Source organism: Ornithorhynchus anatinus, chromosome 20 (genome assembly GCF_004115215.2).
Source record: "Ornithorhynchus anatinus isolate Pmale09 chromosome 20, mOrnAna1.pri.v4, whole genome shotgun sequence".
Lineage (NCBI taxonomy): Eukaryota > Metazoa > Chordata > Mammalia > Monotremata > Ornithorhynchidae > Ornithorhynchus > Ornithorhynchus anatinus.
Genome location: NC_041747.1, coordinates 3,940,923 through 3,961,274, shown reverse-complemented (window position 1 = coordinate 3,961,274; position 20,352 = coordinate 3,940,923). Strand labels below are relative to the sequence as shown.

Genomic DNA, 20,352 nt, shown 5'->3' with positions numbered 1-20,352 from the left:
CAAACGCTGAGAATTCCAGGGACACATGAGTGACCCCCTACTGAAGAGATTTTCCTTGCCTACTGCTTATGCATTTCTTCCCTAGGATCATTCCAAACTCCCAGTTGCTGGTGTACCCAACTAGGCGGAGGATTGGACATTTCCAAGAACAAAACTGTATAGGGTCATAACACTTTTTCTCCTTAGGGCTCTCTTCCCCAGGACCTCTCCAAATTCCCAGCTGCTGCTCTGCCTGGCCAAGTGAGAGATCAGATGACTTCACGACTTAAAACATTTCTCCTTCAGACTTTATGAACTCTAGCTGCTGACCAAGTAAATGAATGGATGTCTGAAAGAGCAACTCTCTGATCAGAATAACATCTCCCTAGGGAAGGGATTCCAAGGGACCAAATTTCAAACGAGGCCTACTTGTGGGCAGGAAATGTGCCCACCAACTCTGTTATTCTGTACTTTCTCCAAGTGCTCAATACAGTGCTCTGCACACAGTAAGCGCTCAATGGACACAATTGATTGAATGCCAGAACCTTATCATTCAATGGTGTGAATCTGCTTAAAGGTAAAGGCAAATAAGAAGTTCAACCTGGGTGAATTCCCACCTTCTCTCTGAGGTAGCAATGAGACGGTAGATAGATTGGTAGGAAATAAGTGAAGAAAGGCAAGAACAGATGGACAATTCCAGTCAAGTCTAAGTCTAGGCTCAGTTCCAACTAACTGGGCATTCCACCAAAAAAAAATTCAACAGCTGGGCCCAGGGAAACAAGCTGGGTTGTATCTTTTCTTCTCTGATGGTTTTATGCTGCTTAATAGCAGGGCTGTAACTAATAACACCTAGTCAAATTGCTAATATATAGCCTAACTCATGATCCATATCCTCCGCTCAATAGTAATCACTTTTCCTTTAGTTTACATTAATTACATCTTCTGAAGAAGTCAAGCATTTTGGAAGCATACCACAACTCCCTTATTGGTATACAGAAATTGTCAGATCTGATATGCTGATAAAAGATACGGAAAGATTAATGTCTTAGTCCAAGCTGTAGGGTGGTAGCGTTGGAGACTGGTAAACAATGAAGGAATGCTAATTCCTGGCTTAATCTCCCAAAGCTTGTCCATCCTGCTCCTATATTACCATTCCTCCAGAATTCCTTTTCTCTGGGAACCCACTACTTTTCAGAAAAGGAAAACCACACACCCTGACATGATACTTGCTGGGGAAATGACCTCTGCTACAGGTGTGCAGTGACAACGCTCTGGGAGGTAATTTCTTATTAATTCTTACAATCTGGTTTTTAGCACCATTCTTTCGCACTGGGCCACGGCTGAATGCTTTCCAGATATTTTCATTCATTCTTATTTATAAAGCGCTCACTGGGTGCAAAGCACTGTACTAAGTGCTTAGGAGCAGACACAATCCCTGCCCACACTGAACTTTCTATTTGTCCAGAAAAATCCCATTAGCAGAATGAACTCATTCTAGTGGAAGAGAGCCTAGGATGGGAGTAAGGAGATTCTGGGTTCTAATCCAGGCTCTATTTGCCTGGAATGTGGCCTTGGGCAATCAATCAATGGTATTTGGTATTTACTAAGCACTAATCGTTTGAGAAGCACTGTACTAAGCCTTAAGGAGAGTATAATACAACAGAGTTTGTACCCTTGTTCCATGTCCACAAGGACCTTACAGTCTAGAGATGGGGCAGGGTTCTTAAATTCCCTGTGCCTGTTGCCTTATCTGTAAGATAGAGCTTAAATGTGTCCCCCCTTCCTACTTAGTGTGTGGCTGACATGATTTTTGACACATAATAAGTGCTGAACAAACACTTTGATGATTATTATTATCGGAACAGTGTTCACCTAGAGTAAATCACTTCTATTTCTTCTTTGCCACTACATGTCATAAGAGCAAAGGCAAAACAAAGGAAGGAGAAGAAGAGTTGTTGTTCTCCAATCAACCAACCAATCAGTAGCAGTTACTGAGCACTTACTGTGTGCAGAGCACTGTACTAAGCCCTTGGAAGAGTAACTGTAACAGAGTTGGTAGACACATCCCCTGCCCACAAGGGGCTTGACAGTCTAATCCATAATTTTCTTGGTGCTGATGGTACCTAAATTCAGGGATAAAACTATCCCGGGGCAGCCCTACGGGTTTGGTTTGTGGGAAGCCTGTATTTCATGGTAAGAGGGCCTTTGGGCAGTTCTTTGAGAAGCAAGATGAGAGGTACCTGCTCTTCATAAACTGTGGATGGGGCTCCCCAAATTCTCCTAGGCAGCCTCCCCAGTGGTCTCTGAAAATGCATATCTTACTCTTTTTCTGCAGTCCCCTACAATGCTCTCCACAAAATAGAATTCCATAAGAGTTAATAATTGTGCGTTAAGTTAACTGCTCAAAGTTTGGACTCTGATGGTCTTCCTTCAAATCCAAATATGGAAACTATGCTAACATGAGAAATGGCTGGAATTCTGGATTCCATCCCAAGCAGAAAGTACGATGCTCTGCACACAGTAAGTGCTCAATAAACACAAGTGATTGACTCAAGGCTTGGGCCATGCAAATCGGGGGTTTGCCATAATCACAGCCTATGCTCACAAATACCAGAATTATTATTATTATTCTCATCTAGACACCAGCAACCTCATCCTCTACTTTAAAATATATTCTTTTTTCATTATGCATATTGGATAGAATGTTATTTAAGAATTAGGGAACTTCTCCATTTTTTAACAGCATTTGTTAAGTGCTTACTGTGGGCTAGGCACTGTTCTAAGCACTTAGGTAGATACAAACTAATCAGGTTGGACACAATCCATGGCTCATAGAAGGCTCAAGGTTTTAATCCCCATTTTATGGATGAGGTAACTGAGACACAAAGAAGTTAAGTGACTTGTCCAAGCAGAGCAGACAAGTGGCAGAGCTAGGATTGGAACCCAATTCCTTCTGCCTCCCAGGCCCGTGCTCTAGCCACTAGGCCAGGCTGCTTCTCAATTTCCATATGTCTGGATGCAAAGCGATGCAACATTACAATTGGTGGTGTGCATATATGAGGATTCAGTCAAGGAGTAAATGATGTAATGTGAGTATACTGTAACACAAGATTCTTCAGGTACATCACCTTTGCGTTATAGAAAAACTCCCCATAGCTTACTTTTTTAAATCCAGGTAGGTTTTCCTAAAGTATTTCATTAAACTAAATTCTAAAGAGAGAAACATTTTGAAATGAAACAATATCTAGATTAAACTTTTTAACAAAAGATCAATACATGTAATATTTTTTATATAAAATATGGAAATAATAGCTACTCAAGAAGGACTGTACTTACTTTATGACTGAAAATAGTGTTCGGTAGAGTTGGGTGAAAATCTCATTGCTGTCTTCTAACTCAAAGCATATGTTGTAAGACTTGACCCAGGCAATATTCTACAATGGGGATGGAGGGGAATGAAGAACAAAATGCAATAATGTAAAAAAGCAAAGTACGAGACTTTAAAGAATAAACAGTGTTTTTAAAAATGCTTTGCTCACCTCAAGCAAGTAAAAATATCTATTGAATTGGGGACTTTTGGTGTCTTCTAATCCTTTCAACTGTCTTGTTATGAACATAAATATATCCTAAAAACACAAGTGACAAATAATGTTAGATCATTTATGCACCAATGAAAACATATAACATAGCTTCAAGCATTTGCTTCTCATATCTATTCTACCAAAACAAACAGTGTCAGGCATGTATCACAATTTGAGCACGAAAACCAATAATTTTCATTATTATTATTATTATAGCATTTGTTCATTCATTCATTCATATTTATTGAGTGCTTACTGTGTGCAAAGCACTGTACTAAGCTCTTGGAAAGTACAATTCGGCAACAGTTAGAGACACTCCCTACCCAACAATGGGTAAGCGCTTACTATGTGCCAAGCACTGTGCCAAACACAATGTAACAATGCTCGAGACAGAGTCTTATACTTCATAGTACTTGCCTTCAATTTGTCTGGTGAGGTGTATGGTGCTTCAGGAGCATAAATCCTGAAAATATCAGCAAGGCAGCAAGCTACCAATAAGCGCACATCTTTATCTGGATGTTTGAGGAAAAAATCTGAAGCAAGATGCAAAGCAAGATTTAAATACAACTCCTTTTCTTCTTCAGAATCCTGGTCCATGTCCATGAAAGTTTTTACCACCATCTACACAAAAATAAAATATCAAATCAAATAACAATGCACTCCCCTTGTGAAACTATCTTTATTTTAATTAAGGAAAGGCTAATTGCTTAGGTCAATATCCACTAGATCTCATTTCCCTTTAAACTTCAGAAACTGTCAATTTGAAAGCATATTAAGATTTTAGCTCAGTTACTGAAACCGCAAAGATTCTCTAAAAGACTGAGCAGACACACTTCATTAAGATACTTCTCATCAAATTCACTGGCAATCCAGGTCATTCAAATGAGATGATTCTTTCAGCTGTCTTTCCATGAAGAGTTCTTGTAATCAATTATACTTCTGGTATGTACTTAAAATACCATCATATACCTTTTTCAAAAGAATGCTTCAAAAATGCTCATATTTAACCTATTTTTCTATCCCCTGTTGGAGGGGAGGCAGGAAGGCGCGGGCTGAATGTGTGGAATCATTATGATAAATATGACTGATTGATTATTCTAATTAGGGGGAAATATTCCAATAAGGGAGGAGAGGAAAAGATTAGAAATGAAGATGATGGGACACAAAATGGCTAGTAGAGATGTAAAGGTCACCCCCCGGTGACTTTACTTTTTTCCACACATTAGGCAGGCACAGCAGTTAACTCTGCCTTAAGGTACAGTGGATTTTTTTATCCAAGCACTGTGGATGTGGGCAACCTGATCAATACATACTTTGTGCTCCGGTTGGCTACACTTTCTCCCAGGCTACCACTTATTCATTTCGGCTTTCCTTATCACACTTCACGCCCTTCCCGACTACATTTTTAATGTCAAATTTCAAAGTTAGACACTAGAAATTTCTCACACAAGTTCATCCTGCTTCAATTTTCCCTAAATCACTGTTTAAATAACCAAAATAAACACTGAAAATTTAGCCAGGTTACTAACCTTTAACCGCCTCACCATCTCCTCTTTTGATATCTTATCAGAGATTTCTTTGACACCGGGAGGATAAGTAATCTTTCCATCATTGGCTCTCGTTTTTGAGTGAGCCATGATTGAAATGCTTTCAACCCTAGAGTAAAACAGAAAAGATGAAGGAAATTTTAATGAATTTAATATGCAAACCACCATTAGTATTCATAATAAAATTTGATTAGGGTAGAATGAGCCAATTAATGATGTACCTTCATGCAAAATTCAAACCAACAGATACAAGATTGTGGTCTAATGAGATATAACAATGTAGTATTCACAGTGTAAAAGATGTCCCCTCATTACAGGTACTTCTAAAATGAGAATCAAAGTGGCAACGTTTCCCTTTCTCTTCTAAATATCTGATTCTTTGCTGGCAATACAATAAGGCAAAGTTAAACAGCATGAGATCTCATAATAAATCTTACTAAGCAATTGGAAACTTAAAAGGAGAGAACTGCAAATAAATATTTCAAAGAAAAGAATGAACAGTCATACAACTCTTGAGAGGGTTTGCAGGTCTCTCCTTTTAAGTTTCCAATTGATTAGTAATATTATATATTTACATATCAACATGTAATTAAACTTGTGATGAACTTAAATAATCCACGCTTAAGTATGCTTCATAGGGAAACCATGAAAACTTAGAAAATGGAAAAAAAAACCCAAAACCTATTTTCCCCAAATGAAACTTAAAGTGGTTTGTCTGCCCATTTTGAAAACCACAGTCTTATGTTCTATCCAGGAAAAGGGTATAATGAGCTTCCATATTTTGCAATTCTTTAAATATAAAATAGTCTTCTGAATATTTACCAATTTAAACTTTTATTTTTCCTTTTCAACCTCAACCAAGAAGTACTGGGTCACAAAATAAATACATTAAATCTATACTTTTTCCAATAGCATTTACTAGAAAGTTTTATCGACCCAGGATACTTCAGTGCCTGGCTTTTAGCAAAACAGAACTAGGATCTAAACTTCAGTGAAACTTTCAGACAGTGTTTGAAGAGTCAGAGGAAGGCCAAGGAATTATTTGTTTCATTTTGGTTTTCAACTTTTCACTTGCAAAAATTTAAACAAAACAGTATGATCATACCATACTTTACTCAAATAATTGCCCATTTTGCATAGTTTTAAAGGAGGGGAAGAGTTATTCCATGGGATCATATAACAATAATGGGAGCAGGAGAAGAAGAGAAAAAGAGGGAGAAAGGAAGAGACAGGCCAATAGGGCACAGAGAACACCTCTCATACTTCTAACTGAAATACAATAGCGACTTAATGAATTAACACCCCCCCCTTTCCTCCATAGCCTGGAGTTCACTAGTCTCAGTGAAGCAATTCCCTCCCAGCTTGTGAGCCTTATCCGTTACATTTTCAAGTTCTCACCCGTCTCGTTTTCCAACCCTCCCAACAAGGGTGAGCACATTTCAGAGAAACTCCCCATCACCAGCCTGGAGCTGCCTCATTCACAGGTTCTGATTTTTCTCTACCTCCTGCCCGTCTTTCACTATTTACAAAAAATCATTTTTAATTTCCTCCTCAAAAATTGGGAGGGAGAGGGGATTACGTATGTCGACACGGTATTTTTCTACTTCAATTTCCAAGTCTAATTTCAGTATCTGTGACGGTGGCGGTAAAACAAATCTTCAAACAATACAGCAACCCTGTTAAAAACAGGGAGACGACCGTGGCAGGCAGACTAATACGGCGCACTAACATCAAGAAAGGAACAGCAATTTTGACCCTAAAGAGGATCGGGAGTTATGCGAACAGCAAAAAGAGCACCAGAAACATGACAGCGCGACTGGGCAAAGGGAGTGCTTGAAGCAGAGATGACTCGCTTAAGCCTGTAAGCAATAGAGACAGAGCTCTCTGGCATCTCTGCCAAGTAGCTCACTGGAAATGGCCCAGAAACACTAACTTGACCTGAATGTGCTCCAGTTCTCCGAGTCAAAGCAAACGATTCTGACATTCAGCTGTATATGGGTGCTCTATTAGATCTGTTGCCGAATTGTGCATTCCAAGGGTTTAGTACAGTGCTCTGCACACATTAAATGCTCTATAAGTACGACTGAATGAATGAAATGAAAAACAAACAAGGCTCATCCATTGTTTCCGATAAGAAATGCCGTCATATGCTATACTGAGACGGTCTTTTAATAATGTTGGTATTTGTTAAGCGCTTACTATGTGCCGAGCACTGTTCTAAGCACTGGGGTAGACATAGGGGAATCAGGTTGTCCCACGTGGGGCTCACAGTCTTAATCCCCATTTTACAGATGAGGGAACTGAGGCACAGAAAAGTTAAGTGACTTGCCCACAGTCACACAGCCGACAAGTGGCAGAGCTGGGATTCAAACTCATGAGCGCTGACTCCAAAGCCCGTGCTCTTTCCACTGAGCCACGCTGCTTCTCATGTGTCTGAGCTCCTTGGAGTCAAAACAGTGATCTCCAATAATCTGCATAAAGTGCATCCAACACAATGGCAGTTAAAATACACCACTTTAGCCCTCAGCATCTAACCGTGAATATTCCACATATGCATAGCTTCAGGCTGAAAATACAAAATGAGCAGGGAGTTGAGGGAGCAGAGCAGAGAGTTGAGTGAAGATAAAATCCTAAGGCCCAAAGAACCTAAGCAATGTCACTATTGCATCAAACAGTCCATCCAGTCCAGTACTGACTCCTAAGGAGGCAACAGGACGCTTAAGAACAGGTAATGGTCATCCACCTTGCCATTCATCCATAGGGATGAACGAACTAACAACTCCAACTTTTCCTTTATCGATCCACTCACCTGTTCCGGGCAACTGCGACACGGGAGAAAGTCAAGGGCAGAGACTCAAGTTTACTGCGTGGAAGATGGCTATGGTAAAACACTGCTGTATTTTTACCAAGAAAACTCTACGGATGCACTACCAGAACGACTGCAGATGGAGGTGGGGTGTTCTGGGAGGGATGCGTCCATGGAGTTGCTATGGGTCAGAAACGACTCGACAGCAGAAGACAAGACAAGGATCTCTCATCCATGAATTTTTCCAAACTCCTCTTGAACTCATTATTTTCCAGACTGGTCAACTTTCTGTGATAAACTTCAAGTCTACCATCTGCTGTGTGAAGGGTCTGCTTTTATTGTTTTGAACCCATTACATTCAAGCTTCGGCGGGCATCCCCTCATGCCAGTATTGGGTGTTTTGGCGAACAATTCCATGTTCATGGTGATTTTTAGGCTTTTGGTTTTTAAACTTCAATCACGTCTTCTCTTGGCTTTGTCTTCCCAAATTGAAGCGACCTAATCTGCTCAGCTGATGCTCATCCAGAAGTCCTTCCATCCTCTCATTTTCTGTTGCTCTCCTCTGAGCAAAGACTAAGCAGTAGTGCTTATGATGCCCTCAAGCCCAGGCTATTTAAGAATGAAGAGATTCACTGGCCCTGCCAGCAAAGTCAGTATACACATTATGTAGTGAAGACCCTATATTTTGCAGCCCAGCATGTTACTCAGCCTGCCTAAAAACTTTCACCAGTAACATTAGCACTTCTTCACACAATAAATGCTTAGTAAATATGACTAACAAAAGCCTAAGCATTAATGAGTCAAAAATCAGATGAAAAAGTTAGCTGATTTAAGAGCCTTATAGCTAGAAAAATCCGGATTTTCTTTCACTAATCAATTAGTTGGGGTACGCTGGAGTTAAAAATCTTGATACCACAGAATATCCCTTTTGATCAAAGAATGAAATAAAAATAGTGCACGGCTGTCTCCGAGGGCAAATAAGGCCAGTGGACACTTTCTTCTTTTTTTAAATCTCTTGACTCTTACACCTGGGGCTGAAAGGGTGCAGTGTGAATCTCTCACCCACTGTAGAGAGCACACTATGTGCTTTCTTTGTTTGAACATTCAGGTTGCTGAAAGGGTGTGCAGCCCAGGATGGGGCAGGGAAATAAAAAGAAAACACCTGATCATCTCTCCTGATCCTGGGAACCCCTTATTTTGCTCTACTCCAAGGAAGAGTTCTCACTGGGGTAGAGGTGCAAACAACAGGCCATGAGAAGATTAGCTTGGAAGTCAGGGAGCAAAGGGGAAGCCCTGAGAAGGGAAAAGACAGCCTCTGGGTGAGTGCATGGGTACACTTGAGCAGTTCCATCAGTGCCATTTACGGGCCAAACTCAATATCAAATGGCAAGAAAGGGTCAAAAACAATGTAATGCTGGAACAGCCAGTTTCCTAGTAACAAAACTACACACCTTAAAACAGCTACGCTAGACAGGACATGTCAACAGAATCAGAGACAGCAGGAAGCCCAATAACTGCTTGGACTGTGAATCCCATGAGGGACAGACACTGTCCAACTTGATAAACTTGTAGCTACCCCAGCCCTTGGGACAGTGCTTGACCATAAAAAACAAAAAATACAATCATAACTGCTGCATGGAGAGCTAAAACTGAGAAACCAAAAGCAAATAGAACAGAGAAAATGTTTTGCACCCCAGGAAGGACCAGCACCATACGCTATCAAGAAAGGAGTGGCTCTTTTCTTTTCTTCATAAGGCATGAGAGATAAGGAGGCAAAAGAAAAAACAGCACCAGGTGCTGTAAACATTAACCCTGACAACACAGCAAGAGAAAGCCATGTTGGTGATTTAAGTGGGAGGGAATGGAAGGTAGAAGTGGAGGATGGAATAAGCCTGGCCAAGGTGGCAGGGGGCATGAAAAAGCAAGGAATCGGGCAACACCAAGTAAGAGTTTAGGGCAAGCTAGGAAGCCATGCAAAGGTGAGGGGGAGGAAAAGAGGGAGAGAAGCAGAAGGAACAAGAGAAGGAAAGGAAATAAGGAAATGATAGGAAAGAGAGGGGAACTTTAGGAGGCAACTGGAGACTGGAAACTCCAGCCCTGGCACCCAGGCACCCTCCTCCCTCCTCAACAGCTCTGTGTTCCTTTTAGGATGGGTCTGTGAGTGTCAAGGAAGAGAGCTAGTATTTGGTAACTTTTTGGATTCCAAGAAAGCATTCCTGCACTTCCATTTGTCATCTTCTGGCTAATGTTTACAACCCTGTTTTTTGTTTTTTAAAGTACAGAAAGCACCAGAAGGGCAGGGCAAAGACCAGGGGCACACATGTTTGGGATCTCCTCTATTATCACCCTCTCCACTTCCTCCATGTTCCGTCAGGCCTTCCGCTCTTCCCTCTCTTCCCGAGCTCATCACTGTTTTTGAGAGAAGAAATCTGGCCTCTGAACAATGACAGGAGAGGTGGGTAGTGATGGAACAAGCAGGGCACCCACCAGAGTACAACAGAGAAAAGGCTATTGAAAGATACTGCAGACCACCTGATGTTTCAGTGTGTGCTGCTTTCCCAGTTTCATGCCCTAGATGCTGAGAAGTGGGAAGGAGAACCTCCTTGTCCTGAACCTAGACATGAGCTCAAGGAGAGTTTCCCAAGGGTGTGACTCTGGCCTGACAATAATCTGGGGGGGGCAACCAGGACAATCCAGCTCCCAGCCATTCCTGCCAGTCACTGTTACAGTAGGAGATGCTCCCGAGCAGAAATCGACAGAGAGCGGTTCAGCAAAGGGCTGGTGCATGCCAGAGTGGAGGTTGCATAAACTATAGGGGCTGGTGGGAGGAAGGGCAAACCTGCCAAACTCTTTCTAGGTGCTCAACTGGGATGTTCCATCCCCGCCCAGCAATACCCTGAGATTAATACCATAGGGAAAATAATTATATCATATTACCAGAGTGACACCACATGTTGCTTAACTAAAAAAACTTTCTAGTCTTCTGAGACAGTAAAGGCCTGATGGAAGAGTCTGTTAAAATTGTCCTGAGAAGTTTGGTAGGGGCCCACTGAACCCATTAACATTTTAGAATGTAATCTAAAGAAAAGCAGAAACATCAAACTGACACCTCTTCTTACTTATAGATCATTTAAAAGAGCAATATATTTAACTTATTTAATTAGCACATCAATTCATATTTCCCAAAGGATTCTATTTCACCTACATAAAGAATCCAGTCACACAAAACACGCTTGCCTGTCAATGAGAAGGACATACCCTATGCTGCTGACTAGTAGAGAGTATTTTTGCTCCATGAGAAGAAAAAAAAAACCCAGAGTGCCTCAGAAAAACCTGGGGATGTTCTATAACCCAACAGCAAATAAGTGGGAAATTTTTGCAAATATCATGGTACAGCAGTAAAACATCATAGTTCAGGATCTGCTATATTAAAGATTAAGCAGCAGAAAACCAAAGATCTTTTATAATATGCTTGGCTCCAGTAGCCACCTGAGTCTTCTATCAGAAAACATTTTAGGACAGAAGTAGCCATTCACTAAAGATAAATAACAGATTATGAATAGAGGTGGGCTATGATAATATAGCTACGGAGGTGAACGCTGGTTCAAAAATATACTGTTGCATTAAAAAAATTGTACTTATGTACTGGACTGCTTTTCCTGTCTTAAGTCTAATCAAACCCTTCAGGTCTGAATTCTTTTCAGTTTCAGACTTTAAAATATGTTCAGTCTTCATGGGCAGCTCTTCAAATGACTTGTATCCTCTACCACATGTGTGTATAATTTAGTCTTGTTCTGACCTAAGATGCTATTGGCTATCGGTAACAAAACTGAGCTCGGAGGGAAAAAAAAAGAAGCACTCACTATAACTGGTTTGTTTCCCTGCTCCAAGACAAGTCTTTGGATGGGATTTAGAGAGTCAGAGCAACCCCAGTGGTTCTCCTCTTGAAATGATAAAAGAATTCAGCTCTATTACCCATATTCACCCAATGAAGTCCAGGAATGACCTTCCTCCAGCCATATGGGCAGGCAAATGCCAGGATGTCAGGCAACTGGATGTAGTTTTCAGTCAATCAATTGATCAGTGATACTTGTTATGCACTTCCTATGTGCAGAGTATGTACTGAGCACTTGGAAGAGTACAATACAGCACAATTAGCAAATATGCCCCCTGACCATAATGAGTTTACAGTCTAGTGTAATCCCCAGAGTAATCCCTGGTGAAAAATTCATGGGGATTAATGATGCCCTGAGTGATTTTGCTTAGCAGGTGTGGTTATGGACAGGCCAAAGATGTTGCTATTTTCAGTTCTCCCTTGGGAAAGTACAAAGGGGGCAATTTTTTTTAAGAAGTTACTATAAGAATGCCCAAATGCCCTCTGGGGTATTTGACTCAGGCAAGGTCACTAATAAACCTGCAATGTAAGGTGATTATTGTGTGAGGTCTGCATAATGCTAATCTCTCTTTTTCAGCCACCGTGCCAACACTGCCAGGAGTGGACGGCAATGAGGGATGAAGGGCAGTGTGTCTAGAAGAAAGAGCACATGCCTGGGAGTCACAGGGCCTAGGTTCTAATTCTGACTCCACCCCTTGCCTGCTGGATGACTTGGTTAAATTACTTAACTAGTCTGGGCCTCAGTTTCCTCATCTGTAAAATGGGGATTTGATACCTGTTCTTCTACTTGAGACTGAGAGCCGATTCAATACCTGTTCTTCTACTTAGACTGTGAGCCCCAGGTGGGACAGGTATCTGATTAACCTGCATCTTCCCCAGAGCTTATGCATACTGACGCATAGTAAAAACTGAAGAAATACCACAGTAACAATAATTATTATTAAGATCATCTGACAGGACTTATTAACTTAGCCTCTGGCTCCGGGTTCATTCAAAAGAAAGCCAAGGTACTTGGCCCATAGCTGGAAGTCATACAGATGAATAAGAGATGAGAGCAGAAAGAACAAAGAGAGAATATATAAAATGGGTTTGACAGCAAGTCAACTAAGAAAAAGTGAAAGCTGACCTTGATTTTGTTTTTCAGACATCTGAATGAAAAATGCCAAGAATCCCAAATATCTCTTCCTTTAAGTGGACTGCCTACAAGACTTCATTACTTGGTGTAGGTCATCTCTATCCTCACAGCATCTGGGCCAGAAAGAGTCAAAAACTAAATAAAATTGCCTAACCATTTATGTTTTGCATAAATACTTCTAAGGACCAAAGGAGAGTAACACTTTTAGTTAGGTGCCACACAAATACTGCCATTTTTATTCTTTTCCAACCCTACTCACTTTTCCCAAATCTTTTTTAAAACCCATCAACTGAATTTATTGAGCACCTACTGTGTTCAGAGCACTGTAACAACATTTTAGGATGATGATGGTACTTGTTAAGCACTTACTATGTGCGAAGCACTATTCTAAGCACTGGGTGTGGACAAAAGAGTTATCAGGCACAGTCCCCAACTTTAAGTATCTTAAAATTTAGCAGGCAATACCGTCAGTCTAAAATAGATTAAAGACAGAAGGACATTAGAGAGTATAAAGATAAAAAAAAACTAATGCCATGGAGGTGTTAGTACTCAAGTGCTTCGGCATCACAAAAATGCTGAAGATCGTGGGAGGTGAGGAGAAGAGCGATGAAATTAGGGAAGGCCTTTCGGAGGATATGGAAAGGACTCTGAGCCACATTCTTCCACTTCTTCGATGCTAAGAATCATTAGTATGCTTCAGAATAACCGATGAATCTCGATGGCAGTGGTTCTGACGCCCAGTACCTTTTTCTGACAAAATGATCATTTGCTTAAATACTCTTTTTATGACTCATCACACTCCCTCTCACAAGCCCTCAACTCATCTCTCTCACATTCAATCTGTCCCCAAATCCTGTTCTACCTTCACATTATCAACAGGTATTTATTGCACCCATACCACATTTAGAGATCCGTACCAAGCCACTCAGGAGTGTACGATACGACACTGAGCAGACATGTTCCCTACCCACAAAGAGCTTAAAGTCTCGAGGAGGGGACAGACAATAATAAAATCTGTAAAATCTAGAATCCGCTCTTTCCTCTCCAGTCAAACTACCACACTGATCCCTGCCTTGACGAATGCATCAGCCTCCTCACTGACCACCCTATTTCACTCTCCTCCTGGATCATTTCTCCTAAATAAACAAATAAATTCAGTCCATGTCTTCCCCACTTGGAGGTTCCAATGGTTCCCATCCATCGACTGAAAGTCCTTGCCATTGGCTTTAAAGCAATCAGCTCCCTTCTCCTACCTTACCTTGAGAAGAGGTGTGGCTTAGTGGATAGAGCATGGTCTGGAAGTCAGAAGGATCTGTGTTCTAATCCCGGCTCCACCACTTAGAGAAGCAGCATGGCTCAGTGGAAAGAGCACGGGCTTGGGAGTGAGTGGTCATGGGTTTGAATCCTGGCTCTGCCACTTGTCAGCTGTGTGACTGTGGGCAAGTCACAACTTCTCTGGGCCTCAGTTCCCTCATCTGTAAATTGGGGATTAAGACTGTGAGCCTCATGTGGGACAAACTGATTACCCTGTATCTACCCCAATGCTTAGAAGAGTGCTCTGCACATAGTAAGCACTTAACAAATACATTATCATTGTCTGCTGTGTGACCTTGGGCAAATCACTTCTCTGTGCCTCAGGGGGAAGTAAGAATGTGAGACCTATGTGGGACAGGGACTATGTCCAACCCGATTATCTTGTATCTACCAGAGTGCTTAAAGCAGTGCCTGACACAGAGTAAGTGCTTAACAAATACCAGTTATTATTATTACCTCACTGTTCTACTACAACCCAGGCCACATACTTCACTCCTTTAATGCAAACCTACTCACTGTACCTCAATCTCTTCGGTCTCGCCACCGCCCCCTCACCCACGGCCTGCCTCTGGCCTGACACTCCCTCACACTTCATATCTGACAGACCATCACTCGCTCCACCTTCAAAGTGTTATCAAAAGCCTATCTCATCCAAGAGGCCTTCACCCACTAAGCCCCCATTTCCTCTACTCCCTCTCCCTTCTGCATCACCTATGCTCTTGGATTTGTACCCTTTATTGACCTCACCCTCAGTGTTCAATAAATTCAACTGACTGACTTAAAGTCTTCCTAAAATCACATCTCTTCAAAGAAGCCTTCTCTGACGAAGCTCTCACTTCCCCTACTCACTCCCCATTCTGCGTCACCTATGCATTTCAATCTGTACCCTTTGAACCCATGATATTCACCCCACCCTCAGTCCCGCAGCACTTAAGTACATAGCCTTACATCCTACTACTTCCCTTATCTGTATTTATTTTGGTGTCTGCCCCCCACCCAAGACTACAAGCTCCTTGTGGGCAGGTACTGTGTCTACCAACTCTATTGTACTGTATTCTCCAACGCTTAGTACAGAGCTCTGCATACAGCAAGTGCTTAAAAAATACCACCGACTGATTGACTTGGTCCTTTGAATCCTACATCTACCCTCTAAGATGCTACCTACCAATTGGGTATTATTCAAGAATTGAATAAACACGCTATCCCACACTTTCATCCCTGGGTAAAATTATTAAATAGCAGGATAAAAATCTCTGGAGGACATTTCCCTTCATATAAACCCTAATTCAGACCATATTGGATGTCAACTTCCAGCCAATTGTGCACCCAAAAGTACTGGAGTACAACGTGGTAATTTCCCAGCTTGTTGATGCAAGTGCCAAATGGGACAGAGTTTTTTTAAAGAGCCTGCTGAAATCTAATTATATTACATGTAGAGAGTTCCCTAATGGATTATGAGTTGCTCAGTCTTTCACATAAATTAAATTTGTCTAGTATCTGTTCTTTAGTTATTATTCATCATCCTGATTAAAAATTAATTGATTGATGATTTGTTCCAGTATTTCCCAGGTAAAGTCATGCTGCCTGCCCATAATTTCCAAATTCATCTTTTTCTTTAGAAAGGGCAGAAATGTAACCACTCAAGGACCCAGTGGATTCTAAGACATCTACACCTCAGTGTTCCTATATATTTGGAAGTTGAACCAATGACCCAATAAAACCTCTATTTTGACAGATGAGGTCTCACTAAGAGAACTCAATCATTCACTAAAATGTGGACCTCGTAAACTGCATATATTGAGGTGATTTTGCATCAGAGCTCCAGGAGTGTGTTTGCTGAATAATACTATCTTATGGACCCCTCCCTCCTACCCCCCAAGTTTAGTATCAATATTGAGAGAGCTTCCTTCTGGAAAAAGGTTGTAATTATCTAGCAATTTATGGAGCAGTATTCATCTCCAGTATTCTGATCTGAGTAATTATTTCATTCCCCCTTCCATGTTTTGCTTCTTTCCTCCTCCAAAGATGCCATGGAAATTCAAGTCAAGCTAGTCTCTTAGAGGAATGACTTGGAGGGAAACAGGAACATTGGCTTCAGGGATAGACTGCCCAGAATGGCTTCCATTTTATGAAAGTCAAGTGGACTGCAAGTCCAGTAGTTCAAAGGTGTTTAGCCTAAAACATTTTTCTGATTACTGGGGTCACGGGTGCTCCCTTTCAGTTCTCTGTACAGCAAATGCTCGGGCATTTTGCTATTTTATCCATTGTCCTCACGTGCCCCACCTAGTAGAGCTATGTTGCTGTAAACATTGTTTCAGTGCTTTGTTCAAAGATATCACTGCCAATAGCCTTGTCCTGCCATTTGGTGAAGAGTGAGGTGTTATAGGGGATACTAATGAAAATGCCTCAAGACCTGAATTGTCTTTGGAGTAGATTCAGGTCTTCCAGCCACATTGAAGTTTGGACATCCCAACAGCCTTGCAGACCTTCAACTTGGTAGAGATTCTGCTGTCCCAACACTATCACACCCTAAATCTTGCAGCCTTCCACAGGCAACACTGGCTTTTTTTTTCATTACATTTTCTATCTCTTTACCTAGCCATGCATTTCACTGGTCAGGGTGCAGAATTTGGTGACTGCTTTAAGTTCTGTGTTGATGATGAACACATTTTTTGTGTATACAGCTTCCTAGAAGTGGGCCAGTTCATGACTTGTTTTGCCTTGCAAAAAAAAGGGTTTATGGTTCCCACCCATGACAGATTTATTTTTTTCCAGATCCCTCACCTTTCTGGCACTCTGCTTCTCATATCTGGTCCCAAACTCTCATCTCCTGAACTTGCCATCCTAGAAGAGAGTAGGAGGACCACTCCCAGCACACATTCCAGAACATCCTGAAATCCTTGAGCATTTCCAATTCCAATGAAATGAGCATGCTGAAAAGTCTGTATTCTAAATGTGGAAAGAATGGGGTAGGAGAGATTTGGGGTCAGAGAAGGAAACAGAACCCTTACTATAGCTGCCTTCCAAGAACAGTGATCCACCCTCCTTGAAACTGGCTAGCAGTACACTCTATAGAACTACCCTTTCAGTCCTACACTCCAACACACAGACCTTTTTCAGGACTCCAAATCTTGAGAAGCTCGCCCTTAACCCACAGCAGGACAGAGGGAGGTTCCACAGGGATTACCCACAATTATTACCCAGAAAGGGTAAAATTTTGGTTCCCGAGACACCTTCAAACATAGTGAGGTGCTCCTCTAGGCTTCCTCCTTACCAAGAAAAGTGGTTTGGGGCAACTGTCTTTTCACCTCTTTCCCCTCTCCCAAATCAGAGGCTCAAACTGGTCAGGCATCAGCAGGCCCATTAACCCCCATAGCCTAAAAGCAGGATCTCTAAGAGACACACTCTAGATCCCTGCCATCAGTACAAAAGGCAGACTGGGAGATAAATGATAGCAACAGTAACGCTGCAGGGCGTAAGGGGGGCTACTGAAAAACAAATTTAACGAGCAGCTGTCAAATTTTCAACTTTTTAACTATCAACCCCACTACTCCCCACATATCACCCACCTGGCCACCAAAAAAACAAAAAAACCCAAAATTGACTCTAGGAATCTAGAATGAATCATGGGTTAATACAGTAAAAACTACTCACAACAAAACCAATGATCCCAACTTGGCTGGAAGGAGGTATGGGGCATACAGGGGGGCAGAGAAGGGGATGGCACAAAGGGGAGAGAAGAACTGCTTTGTATTTGAGTATTTGTTGCTAAAGATTCTTTTTAAAGAATATTAAATTGCACAGTTGGTGGCTAGAACCAAAGGAACAATTTATTGTGTTTAAGTTTTCATTATAAGGAGCTGGTTATAAAGATCTAGCGTAGGAAATTCATCAAAAGGCGATTTTCTTGTGGAAAAATATTTCCTATCAATGTAGTTTTTAAAAAGGATCGTTATGTTAAATGGTTATGCGAATCAACAAGGGAGTGTTAGCTTTGTTATTTTTTTCCAGCCCGCTTGAGTTTCTCCCAAAATAAATTTTGAGATTCTTTTTTCATTAACACAAATATACTGAATGTATTTGTTTCAGATCCTATTTTATTTGCATCCCCCATTCTCCCCAACTCTGTGCAATCCTCTTATCGGGGGAAGGTATTAGGAGACCATTTCTGATGAGATCCAATCATATCATCAAACTCAATTTTCCTAACCACGCAATTACATACACACTGGATAAATGAGAACAAAGAATATAAGATTATAAAATGATTCCAGATAGTTAGTCCTAGTTTTCATATTATTTTCTGAGTCAGAGACTCTGGTTGGTCCTCTGCAACCTTTTATTCATGAAAACAGCAACAACCTCCAACAAAAGCATTAGGAAAAGCAGCAAACAGAAAAAAAAAAAAGAATCTATGTAGTGTATGCATTCTGTCTTCGCTGTCTCTCACCTCAGGTACAAGCAGTCTCAGAAACAGGGGATTCCTCATTATAAGATTCCTCTGAATTTTAGTTTAGTAGGATGCTTTCCTCATCTACTATTGCAAAGTTTACCATGACATAAACCTCTCCCTTTCCCTTTCTCTCAATCTCTGATGTTGAATTTGAATGGAGTGATTAAAGCCCATTTCAATTTATCATTAGATGACAGACTCTAGTTAGCATAATGGCAGATCTCTCTTCTGACTAGCACAAGATGCTTTCTTGCTGAATGGGAAGAGATCACATTTTGAAAATTAAGTATTTACAAATGTTTGCCTGGAAAAAAAGGCAAAGTCTATTATTTTTGGTAGATATTTTCATTACTATTTGATCATGTAACTGTATTACGTTTTTAACCACTATTTTAAATATTTTTGTATTGTTTTAGTAAATGTTTTGTGTCTTGGCAAAGGAGGAATGCACTTTATATCAGTTCCTATGGGAAACTATACTTCCCTTGGTGCTCTTTCACCTAACACTCTATTTTCATGAAATTAAGAGTGCTAAATGGGTTGTAAAGCTCCAGAGATTGTCAACCAGTCACTCCCTACAGCATCTCAGCAGCCCTTATGTATCTGAAGCAACCTCATTTGCACAATCCTATGTCTGAAGCAAACTCTTCGGATTCCCCCTAATTTCCCTAAATGGAGAAGAAGAAACCTGGCTTGAGGGACAGTAATTGCTTTCCAAACATGCTCAAAACAATTGTTTTCAACCCCACGAAATTCAGCTTGGTAGGTTTTGTATTTTTCCATGAACTCTAAATTAAGGAGCTATAATAAAAACACCTCTCATCTGCAGCAGTGAAGATCCCCACCGACTTTGGCTCTTAAAAAGGCCCACCTTTAGAGAAGTTTCTGAAAAATCAGTTCCATTTTCCTTAGGTCAGCTGGGCCATCCATCTTTTGGCAGTGTTTCTAAGGAGATGCATTTGGAAGCTCGGATCCCCTGCAATACTTGAAGGAGTCCTGAATCCCACCCACTCTCCTGAAAATCCCCTATGTTAAAGAGATTCCAACCTCTTGAAATGACCAGAGTGGCCGTAACTGGGAATCCAAGAGGCAAGGCGAGTGAGCTGCAGCTGCCCAAGCAGAAAATGGCCCATCTCATCCTAAACCATGGAGTCAATACTACCCACTCCTTACTCCCAAAGGGTGTCCTCCTGGATGATGCAACTGTATCAGTACTTTCCAAACGTCAATTCTGAGGAATTCCAAAAGTGCGGACATTTTCAGCAATTACACATTTAGCAAAGGAAGCAAAGAAGAAAGACATTCCTAAAAGTTTTGTTGGGGTTTTTTTGGATGACATATGAAGGAAAAGAGAAGAAAAACGATCACTTTAAAATTTTAACTTGTTCCTCTTTGGGGGGATTTAAAGTAGAAAGTGTGTGCATTTTGGGGGAGTGACAAATGGAATTGATGGAAAGTGAGACAAATTTGAAAATCCTAGATTCTATCCCTGGTTGCACTACTGATTGGGCATCCCTTCACAAATTACTAAATCTCTTTGTGCCTCAGTTTTCCCATCTGAAAAATGGCATGACATTTCCACTAATCACTATTTGCTCCTCCCTATACCGAAAGCTGTTCTAAATGTAAATGAATAATGGTA

The 20,352-nt window shown here is 41.1% G+C and overlaps 1 protein-coding gene across 4 annotated transcripts in view; it reads right to left on the bottom strand.

Moving 5' to 3' along the window:
* PDS5B (PDS5 cohesin associated factor B) overlaps positions 1 to 20,352 on the bottom strand; it is a 102,453-nt gene that overhangs the window by 71,077 nt on the left and 11,024 nt on the right. For 3 of the 4 annotated variants that reach the window (XM_039914922.1, XM_007668513.2, XM_039914924.1), the window contains 4 exons: positions 5,090 to 5,216; positions 3,978 to 4,181; positions 3,519 to 3,605; positions 3,316 to 3,413 (listed from right to left, as the gene is read on the bottom strand). In XM_039914922.1, the coding sequence (XP_039770856.1) occupies positions 3,316 to 3,413; positions 3,519 to 3,605; positions 3,978 to 4,181; positions 5,090 to 5,197 (497 nt within the window). In that variant the 5' untranslated portion in view covers positions 5,198 to 5,216. Of the gene's footprint in view, positions 1 to 3,315; positions 3,414 to 3,518; positions 3,606 to 3,977; positions 4,182 to 5,089; positions 5,217 to 20,352 lie in introns of those variants that run through there. The other variant, XM_039914923.1, reaches the window with a different exon arrangement.